General features: G+C 45.9%; 1 protein-coding gene across 2 annotated transcripts; it reads left to right on the top strand.

Moving 5' to 3' along the window:
* The first annotated feature begins 1,510 nt into the window (after positions 1 to 1,510).
* Positions 1,511 to 5,329, top strand: LOC132025814 (T-cell surface glycoprotein CD1a-like). Of its 2 annotated transcripts, none has more exons than XM_059413561.1 (6): positions 1,511 to 1,961; positions 2,540 to 2,806; positions 3,478 to 3,756; positions 3,954 to 4,097; positions 4,562 to 4,652; positions 4,798 to 5,329. In XM_059413561.1, the coding sequence occupies exons 1-6, from the start codon at positions 1,901 to 1,903 to the stop codon at positions 4,892 to 4,894; spliced, it is 939 nt and encodes a 312-aa protein (XP_059269544.1). In that variant the 5' UTR covers positions 1,511 to 1,900; the 3' UTR covers positions 4,895 to 5,329. The 2 variants fall into 2 exon arrangements, with proteins under 2 accessions (XP_059269544.1, XP_059269543.1); XM_059413560.1 differs by having other exon boundaries at positions 1,515 to 1,961; positions 3,954 to 4,232.
* The last annotated feature ends 5,584 nt before the right edge of the window (positions 5,330 to 10,913 follow it).

The following is a 10,913-nucleotide window of genomic DNA, read 5'->3' as shown; positions in this document are numbered from 1 at the left end:
GGAAGAAGTGCTGTAGAGGAAGTGGAGTACAGGGAAATCTTGCACACTGTTGGTGGATATGGAAACTGGTACAACCGTGGTGGAAAGCAGTATGCAGGTTCCTCAAAAAGTTAAAAACAGAATCATCATATGAACTAGTAATTCTACTACTGGATATTACCCAAATAATGTGAAAACACTAAAATGAAAAGAAACATGCACTCCAATGTTTACTGCAGCATTATTTACATTGGTCAATGTATAGAAACATCCCAAGTGTTTCGTAGGTAGAAGAATAAAGAAGAAAAGATCTGGTGTGTATATTCAATGGAATAAAACTCAGCCATAAAAATGACGGAAAGCTTGCAATCACAACATGGATGGAGCCAGAGAGTATGATGGTAAGTGAAATAATCACTCAGAGAAAGACAAATACCAAATGATTCCTTTGTATGTGGAATTTAAGAAACTAACAAAAGTAACAGAAAAAGAAGTGACAAAGGAAAAAACAGCCTCTGAGCTATAGAGAACACACTACTGGTTCCCAGATGGCAGGTGGGTTGGCGGATGGAGAAATACGTAGAGGAGATTGGGAAAACCCTTAAATTGATGAGCAATGAGTAATGTATGGGATTTCTGAATCTCTACCCTGTACACCTGAAAGTAATATAACATTGTATATTAACTGTCCTTAAAATAAATAAACCAAGCAAAGAAAAAACCAGGACACCAAAATTTATAGTTCTTGGTTTATGTATTTTTCTTCTCTAAAATCTCCCTGAAGAAAGTGACTGCACTGTGAACACTGTATTTTCATGAGTATAGCACGGTGCTTGGATCCAGGCAGGGGCTAAGTGACTTCGGTGAGCGAATATATATTCATTCAAGTCAGACTGAGGGGGTTTTCCTCAGATGTTTCAGTGTCACATGGTTTCTGTGATGACTGCTGGTTTCCCCCTAAAGATAATGGTGGACTGGTGGTTGCTAATACCGTTAGGCATTCAGTCATGAGGGGATCCAGAGAAGCAATAAAACAACTGTTAAAAAGAAAATGTTGGGCCCAAAATGACACCTTGGGCCATGCCAAGTCCCAAAACCTTACTTAATCTCTAACTTCCCCCTAAAATGTTCACCTGTCGGTTAGGAATTCTCTGGTCAGCACCAAGGAGGTGCTCTGTCCCATGGGCCCTCTCCACCCACTAGGAGGGGAGGTTGTCTTCATGTTAATACCTCCTCCTCTCCTAATTAAGGGAGGGTGACCTTCCCTGAAACACTCTTTCTCTTCTTCACCAACTTTCTTGCTATGAAATCTTTCCATTAGCACCACTCTTCAGAGCTCCCCTCTACCTGCCAGATGGGATGCTGGCTTATTCTTGAATCGCTTAATAAAACCAATTGTATCTCCAAATTTACCCATTTGCTTTTGTTTTTTTTTAACATAAGCAGTGAGAAGTCAGAGATGTGAATGAGCTGTGCTGGGAATGAGAAGGGGAAGGAAATGCATGGGTGATGTCACATGGGCAGGAGGGACAGAGTGGCAACAGGGTCTAGGGTTGGGGAGCTGTGTGTTTTCATGAGTTACTGTCCGAATGGGAAGAAAATGTAGGAGAGCTAGGATCAGTTTCCATGCCACACAGGACTCCTTATGTAGTATCTGAATGAGGGGACAGGGAGAAGAACGGAAGCTGGTGACAGGGAGAAGCTGGAAGCCAGAGAGGGGCATCGGACCAGGAGGGGAACTGAGAGTCTGAGTAGGTGTACAGGGTTGAGGGAGGAGCACATTTGCATTTTAGCAGAGACTCAGGGAAGGCTTGTGTTTGGAGAAGGAAGTCAGAAGAGAGGGGCTGTGTGTGGGGTAGGTTTGTTAGAAAAGAGGTCAAAGACCGGCTTTGTAAGAGAAAGAAAGCATCTGCGAATACTAATGCTGTTCCTACAACTTGTGCTGTTGGTGGTTCTCCTCCCAGATGGTGACAGTGAAGATGGTGAGAACTCTGGCCCTGCCCAGTGGGTACATGTGTGTGTGTGTGTGTATGTGTATATCTGTTTATGTATCTGTATCTGTTTATGTGTGTCTGTGTGCGTTTCTGCCAGTCTATGTGTTTGTGATGTGTGTACATGCGTTCATGTGCATTTGAGTATGTGTATAGGTATGTGTGGATAGGAGTCTTCTGCATCTCTTTGCATTTCTGTGTGTGTACATGTGTTGGTGTGTGTCTGCATGTCTCTGTTTGTATATGTACATACATGTGTATATATGTGTACATCTCTGTGTGTGTCTATATGTGAGCATTTGTGTCTCTGAGTGTGTGCATTCATGGTGTGAGTTCCCCAACTCATAATAGGGGAGGGAGACTGTCAGCCTGGCTCCTCCCTGAGAATTCCTGACCCTGAGGACCTGTGCTCTTCTAAAGGCTGGGTATGAAGCTTGAATGTCTGGGGAAGCACATGTCTCCTGAGATAACTACTGTTTCTCTGTCCTTCAGATTTTGGTTCCCCTCCCTGGCACCTCTCTCCTTCCCAATGGTCTCCACTGCAGAGTTTATCTGTCCTTTACCCACAGACTTCCAGGAGCCAGTCTCTTTCCGAATCATCCTGACCACATCCTTTTACAACTCCTCCTGGACACAAAATCAAGGCTCAGCTTGGCTGGATGATTTGCAGACTCATGGATGGGACAATAAGACTGGCGCTTTCATTTACCTGCAGCCTTGGTCTAAAGGCAACTTCAGCAATGAGGAGCTGACGGAAGTAGAAAAGTTATTCTACACATACTCCATTAGATCTCCTTCAGCATATCATAACCACATCAGCCAATGGCAGCTTGAATGTAAGTTCATTTCCCTCTGGGTTGGGCTGCACGTGGCAAGTGTGTGTGTCTCACTGAGCTCCTTCTTTCTCTAGGAAATGAACTGCACTGGCTTTTTAACTTCACCTCTCTCTATCTGAAAGTGAATCACACGAATTTGGGCAGGGGTAGAGGCCAGACCCTGATTCTTGAGAAGCTTCACGTTTTCTTCAGCTTCCCACTCCTCTCATTGACCACAGGTCGTGCTCTCCATTGCTCACTTGTGTCTCCCCTGACCACCTCTTTCCCTGGCTTCCAGCCAAGCACCCTTGCTCCCTCACTTGTGACTGACTTTGAACTGTGCTTTCTGTCCATTCTATCCCAGCAGTGATGTCTATGTGTTCCCTATACCCCAGTGCACTCCCTTCACCCTAGGTTGTTTTTACCCCAGCTCTCCCACTGAGTCCTCCCCTATTCTCTTTCCACACCCTTCATGTCTCTCCTCCAACATTTGCTCCTTCCTCAGTCATTCACCATTGCCTCCACCTCCTGCGACCACCACTTCCCTTTAGTCTGAGCCTCCCCTCAAGTCAAACTTTCCTCCATTGCTCCGGTTCCCAACTTCACCCTTCCGCGTCTAGCATCCTTGACTTGCATTCATCTCATTTCCTTTCCTTCACTCCCCCTACTATAATTCAGTCTCTCTTCCCCAGATCCCTTCCAGGTTCAGCTGCTGTTAGGCTGTGATTCCCACTTTGGAGAAGCATCAGTAGGCTTCATGCGGATTGCTTATCAAGGATCAGATCTCATGAGTTTCCAGAACACATCATGGTGGCCATCTCCAAAGGGAGGACGTAGGGCTCAGCAAGTCTGTACAGTATTCAATCAGTACCATGTTTTCAATGAAATAGTATACAAACTCCTCACTGAGTCTTGCCCCCAGTTCCTGTTGGGTCTTCTTGAAGCAGGGAAGGCGTATCTTCAGCGACAAGGTCAGTCCTGCTCTCTTCCTCTATGAATCCTCTACTCTGCACTCATGGTTTATAACATTCCATCTAATTCAAGGTAAGAAAGAGTCAAGAGGGAGAGGGGATGATGGTTACAGGTTTCTAGATGTGGAAAGATGTCTATATAAAATGATGTGAAGATCTACCCTCTCAGTCTGCAATTATCTGTCCTGTGTCTGCAGTGAGGCCAGAAGCCTGGCTGTCCACTGGCCCCAGTCCGGGTCCTGGCCGTCTCCTGCTGGTATGCCACATCTCTGGATTCTACCCAAAGCCTGTGTGGGTGATGTGGATGCGTGGTGAGCAGGAACAACAAGGCACCCAGCGAGGTGATGTTCTGCCCCATGTTGATGGGACGTGGTATCTTCAGGTGTCTTTGGATGTGAAAGCCAGGGAGGCGGCTGGCCTGTCATGCTTGGTGAGACACAGTAGTCTAGGAGGCCAGGACATCATCCTCTACTGGGGTGAGAAAGAGCTGGGGCCCAGCTGGGAAAGAGGGTGGGTGCATCTCCAGCAGAGCAGGAGAACCAGATGAAAAATTGGGGTTGCTAGAACAAAAGTGACTAAAAAAAAAATGGCAATCCAAGGAAGGAAGAACTGGGAGTTCAGTCCTACAGATATGGGAGGATGCATCAATCTGGGTGAAGGGTCCATCTCTGAGGAGGGATGGGAGAAGTGAAAATGGGAAGGGGAGTGGGTGAGGCAGAGGATGACCAGAGCAAGGAGGACCAGGAAGGTGCAGTTCAACTCAGGGTAGATGGGAAGTGACACCCTCTGTGCACCAAACCCACAGAGAAGCCCCATTCCATGGGCTTGGTCTTCCTGGTGGTGATAGTGCCCCTGGTGCTTCTGGCTGGTCTGACGTTGTGGCTCTGGAAGTGCTGGTAAGTCTCTGGAGCCACCTTCCTGTCTTTCCCATGTGTGTCCCACCTTTTAGTCTGCCCTCAGCCCTCCTGCTCCCAGTGCCCTTCTCCCCTGCAGTCCTCACCTCCCCCTGCTGCAGAATGACTCTTCCTCTGTTGCTCCCAGGAAAACACACTGGAGACATCAGTGCACTGACCTCCCTTCTGAACAAGATCCCAGCAGCCCAGGCTCCAGTACTTACCTAAACCCAACTCAGTGGTGAAGTCCTTACAACTCTCTGGGCGCAAGTTTGACTTTCAATTGTGCTTAATGATCAGTTGTCAATATGAGCTCAGTGTAATTCAGTGGGGTTTGTTGTTATGATTGGTTCTGGAACTTAACTCTCAAATTTAACTCAGTGTAAATGAAGTCCCAGCACCTCCATGGGTGACAGACATCAGATGTCACTTCTTCCAAAGAGCCCTCCCTTACTCAGAAGTGGACGCTGTCTATGTAGTGAGAATTCCCACCACCTTTCTCTGTACTTTGACAGTCCTATTCCCCATCCCTGGTGCCTGCTTTCCCCAGTTAGGACAGTTTTCCTTCTAACTTTTAGGATCCTTGAGAGCAAAGTCTATATGTTCTTCATATTTGTATACTTGGGAAGGTGTCTCACCTGTATGGGAAATATCCTCAATAAAAACCCGTGTTGAATCTATGCTAAATCCATAGGTTCTTCTTCTCCTCCTCATCCATCTCCTCCTCCTCCTCCTCTTCCTCCTCCTCCTTCTTCTCCCAGACATGCTTGTAGTTGTTGAGATGTTTGCTGCTCTTCTTGTTAAAAGTCTTGTCACCTGGCCAAGGGAGTGCACAGTTTCCCTGTTCTGGTGACATCTCCGGTCTCCTAAGTAGAAACACGTTTTCTGTAAAGATTTGTATTATTTAACTACAAAAACCTATTGGATGAATCTGTTGCTCCAAGTATTCTAGTTTAAACAGAAATGCAGGATTCAGTTTTTTTGTTTTGTTTTGTTTTGTTTTTATGTTTGCCAGTCTCTGAGCAGCAGCAACAGAACTGTCACCCTGGGGCTTTTTAAAATATAAGGTCTTGGCCTCAGCTGACTTCCTGAATCACAACTTGCATTTTAGCAAAATCAGCAGGGAGATTCACAGGTGCGTAAATGTGATGTCTGAGAGGTAGCCGTGCCGTGTCTGTGAGTCCCTGAAGGGAGAGAGATGTTCCAGGAAAGAGAATGGGGGTGTTGTGGTCAGGAATAAATGGAGACCCAGCAGAGACCAGGCATACAGTGCCTCCTGACATTCATGGTTGCTGTTTACAGCTTCTAGGACTCTGAGTCAGAGATAGTGAGCCATTGATCCTGGGGGCAAAGCAGGGTTCAAGTTCTGGGGGTCTTTCATGACTCTTGTCACTTGTTTCATGTGTGTTTCTATTTAAAGACAGGTTCTTGGGGTGCGTGGGTGGCTCAGTCAGTTAAGCTGCTGCCTTTGGCTCTGGTATTACTCTCAAGGTCCTGGGACTGAGCTGCAGTCCAGCTCCCTGCTCAGCAGGGAGTCAGCTTCTCCCTGTCCCTCTGCCCCTCCCTCTGTTTGAGTTCTCTCTATCTCTGCCTCCTTCTCTTTCAAATAAATAAATAAAATCTTAAAAAAAAGTAAAGACAGCGGGGCACGTGGGTGGCTCGGCCAGTTGAGCATCTGTCTTCAGCTCCGGTCATGATCCTGGGGTCCTTCTTCTCCGTCTTCCAATCCCCCTGCTTGTGTTCCCTCTGTCGCTGTGTCAAATAATAAATAAAATCTTAAAAAAAGAAAAAAAAAAGTAAAGACAGCTTCTTTAATATATATGTATTTGTAAATAATTTTTTGTATGGTGTATTTCCCCACAATAAAACACCAGCTCAGAAGTGTGTAAATTTCCCAGCTTGGGTACTGTGATCACCAGGGTCTTTGGCTTTCAGTCCCGTGGCTATGCTGCCCAAGACAGTTTGAGAAACTAACAAAAAGAAATAGTCATTGTCTCATGAATCCAAGAGCAGAGTACCTTTTCCCCTTTTTCTTGGTGTCATCATGGCATCATCATAGCCTCCTAGATGTTATTTTACTATTCTCTGGTGTGGGTCCACACTGATGTCATGAATGACCTGTTCTTTTCCCTGTATTTACTACATTGTTTACTCATTATCAGTGAGTGCAGAGCCCACAGCTCTGCATCAGGAGCCTGAGCGAGCCTTACCAACGCAGGTGTTTTGTCATGGGGCACATTACACCTTCGTGTGCTTAGGACACCAGTCAACCTGAAGCTCTGGGCTTCAGGGCCATTTAAAACACTGAAGTCGCCTGGAAAGACAACAGAGGTGCAGAAAATGTGGCACCAAATTGATCATGAACAGGATATGTGTTTACAGTGTCAGAATTAATACAGGAAGGCAGAAAGACACTTGGATCAAGCTTGGTCTGGAGCACCTGTGGTTGACTCATGTCAGGTCACTCTAGCTGTCCATGAATAGTGTTAAGCACATGTGTCTGGGGCTTACAAATCAAGGTCAGCAGGTAGGCCAATCAGCACAGACAGACTCCATAAATAATGAAGATGGACCCTCTGTGACCGATGACCCCCATCCAGTGGGAGTGGAGTCATCCATGACTAGACTTTAATGGCTCTCAGTTTCATTAATTAACTGAGCAAACCATTCTGAAGCTCTGACCACGAAGCAGGGACATTCTGGGTTTCAAGTAGTGGGGAAGAAAAGGTCTTTCCTATCTTTATACCTTGAAAATTTTCTTTCCTGATTTGATTATGGTGTTCATTGTTGTTTCTAACCAGTTTATTAGTCAGCAATTTATGTGAGTTGAACTAGGGGACAGAGACTTAGGGGTTTTTTGGTTTTTTGTTTGTTTTGTTTTTTTAGAGCTGAGAGTGGGGCCCATGGTTGGAAAATGTCCAGAGAGAACACATGCAGGCCCCAGACCTACACATTTGGCCATTTCTGGAAAATAACGTTGAGATGGGAGAGGTGGCAAAGGTGAAAATATGGGAATGGGAAGAGCAAATCATGGGTCATCTGCAATCTTCCTGCCTGGGTCAGACTGCTTGGCTATTTCTTTACTTCCAGTCCACCTTGTCACACTTGCATGGATATCATATGGATATGGGTTGGTTGACTCTACTCTTATGTGTAACCTTGGGCTCTGATCAGCCTGAGGACATCAGGAGAAAGCATCTTTGTCAAGGTGACAGGATAAAGGATGGACAGGTAACCTGCCAGTCAGGTCAGTCATCAGATAGATTCCATTTGTATCACCCAAAGTGATGGTTCAAGGCCAGGCACCTGCTCTCGGTGGCACAGGTCACACACAGCCTGATTTTTAAAAATTAATTAATTAATTAAAAATTTTCTTTTCAGTGTACCAGAATTCATTGTTTATGTACCACACCCAGCGCTCCATGCAATATGTGCCCTCCTTAATACCCACCACCAGGCTCACCCAAACTCCCATGCCCTCCCCTTCAAAACACTCAGGTTGTTTTTCAGAGTCCACAGTCTCTTATGACTCATCTCCCCCTCCAATTTCTCTCAACTCCCTTCTCCTCTCCATCTCCCAGTGTCCTCCGTGTTATTCCTTATGCTCCACAGGCAAGTGAAACCATATGATAGTTGACTCTCTCTGCTTGACTTATTTCACTCAGCATAATCTCTTCTAGTCCCATCCATGTTGCTACAAAAGTTGGGTATTCATCCTTTCTGATGGAGGCATCATACTCCATAGTGTATATGGACCACATCTTCCTTATCCATTCATCTGTTGAAGGGCATCTTGGTTCTTTCCACAGTTTGGCGACCGTGGCCATTGCTGCTATGAACATTTGGGTACAGAAGGCCCTTCTTTTCACTACATCTGTATCTCTGGGGTAAATACCCAGTAGTGCAATTGCAGGGTCATAGGGAAGCTCTATTTTTAATTTCTTGAGGAATCTCCACACTGTTTTCCAAAGTGGCTGCACCGACTTCCATTCCCACCAACAGTGGAAGAGGGTTCCCCTTTCTCCACATCCCCTCCAACACATGTTGTTTCCTGTCTTGTTGATTTTGGCCATTCTAAATGGTGTAAGGTGGTATCTCAATGTGGTTTTAATTTGAATCTCCCTGGTCACAGCCCGATTCTTATGGAGGATGTAGGAAAAAGAAATGCTCTCTCCTGTCCTGGATGATAAGGTCAGGGTATGAAGCCTGAAATAAATACAATCCTTTTTCAGCAGCAAGAAGCAAGCCTAAGGATGAAGCCTGCAAGCAAGAAGGCAGGGAAATTGTATGAAATTTTCCAAGAGTGTAGATCCCAAGTGTTCTCACTACAAGAAAGAAAAATAAAAGAAAAGAAAGAGAAGGAGAAGTTCCAGATGTGAGGTGGTGACCGAGTTAACTGCCCTGGTTGTGGACATCACACCACCATGTACACATACACCGAACTTCCAGCGGCTACTTCATTTTATGTTTTTTAAAGGAAAATGGCAAATGAAGTATTCCAACATGTGATGAATGCTACATAAAATATTAATTTTCATGATTTGCTTCAGTAGACGTTTTCTTGACAAGTTCTGTGTTTTCCTTCTGAAATGCCGCGTGCCCTCACTGGAGGCACTGCAGGGCAGGACGTGGGCATTCAGCCGCAACGCCCCGCAGGCCCATGTGCGCTCGGCTCCTGTGGGTCTTCAGGCCGCCTTCTCTGGGAAGCTGTTGGAGGACTTTCCTCAGGAGGACCTTCGTTCATGTCACGTCAGAGGCTCTGCTGCCCCTGTTAGAGCCTGCGAGGGCCCGCATGGCCCAGGGTGCCTCCGAACCTTCCTTCCTGGGAGGCTAGAAAGCTGCACACTGTCCATAGGTCCAGTGTTTATTTGTCATCATACTTCAGTGATACTGAAAATAGTAACAATAATGAAACCAAAGCATCAGAAAAGTGAAGGCAGATACACAGACCCACAGAAGGGGCTGGAGCCCCAATGACTCTGGGATCCCCAGTTCCATCAGCCAATACATTCCCCACATGATTTCAGCCCAACAGGGTGGATTTCTAGCCTTAGTGACCAAAAGCTCCCCTCTGATGGACGTGGACGTGGCCTCATGGGGACACTGGGATAATGTCTCTCTTCCTCGCAACATTCCTCCTTGCTTCCCTCTTCCCTTCCCTGGATTCTTGAAAATGTTCCTCCAGCCCTTTTCTTTGATTGCTTTTCTCTTCATGGGTCCTCATCGTGTAACACTCACCCTTTTTGCACATTTACCTGCCATCAGAATCAATCCCTGTCCTGGGTGTTTTCAAGGATTTCTAGCAAACCTCTGTCCAGGAATTGAGGTGCTGGGTCCGCTGCTGATCAGTGTCTGGCAGAAATCCATCCTCCAGGGTTTTCATCGGACATTTCAAAGGACGAGCTGCACCAGCACGTGATAAATCGGGAAGCGTCATGGTCATGGCAGTTAAAGTTTCAACATGCAAGACATTTTCTAGAATTCGTCCTGACACAGTATGTCCATCTATTCATTCATTCATTGATTTTATCATGTATTGAGCTTTTCCTATTGTAATGGTAAACATACTCTCTGTGAGTGTTGCCAGGGTGTATGAGAGGCAGCTCTGCGTCCAGGTGTTTAAGATAAAATGAATAATCTCTTCCTCCAAGCTTCTTCCTTATTCATGTTTACATTTAACCACCCAGAGGCAAACTTCAGAAATCTTTGCAGCTTGTCTGTCTCGGCTTTTGTCTTTGCCAAGTTATTCTCTACAAATCTGTGAAAACCATTTTTTCCCTACCCAAGGTGGTCCTCGTGAACCTCCACATGGGGTGCTGACACAGCTTTCCTGTCTCCCTGCAAGCAGAGGCTCTACCTCACCACAGTGGGCTCGTACAGAAGGGATGGACGTGTCCACTGGGAGAACCTCCTCACGGAAGGTTCTATACTGTAGTAGAAGCATGAGGCCAGTTTGTGATTGAACATGGGAGAAAGGAGAAGCTGAAATGTTAACTTTCTGGATCTGGCAGTTGGAAGGGGGGGCAGTTTTGTCAGACTCCACGGGGTGACAGGAAGCAGCTGAGAGAGTGATGGCGGCCAGTCTTCAGACATGGCAGGTCCTAAGCATTTGGTTCCCACACTGTGTCCCTCTCCTGACTGTTGGACATAAAAGTAATGTGATTGAGTTGAAAGGTGAGATATTTTAAAATGTAAAGTTGGGTTGAATAGTAAAAGCGTGTTTAGTTAGTTAGTATTTGATCTTTTCTTAGTTTATTCATTAGA

The sequence above is a fragment of the Mustela nigripes genome, chromosome 10, assembly GCF_022355385.1.
Source record: "Mustela nigripes isolate SB6536 chromosome 10, MUSNIG.SB6536, whole genome shotgun sequence".
NCBI lineage: Eukaryota > Metazoa > Chordata > Mammalia > Carnivora > Mustelidae > Mustela > Mustela nigripes.
This window is presented reverse-complemented; position numbering and strand designations above follow the sequence as displayed.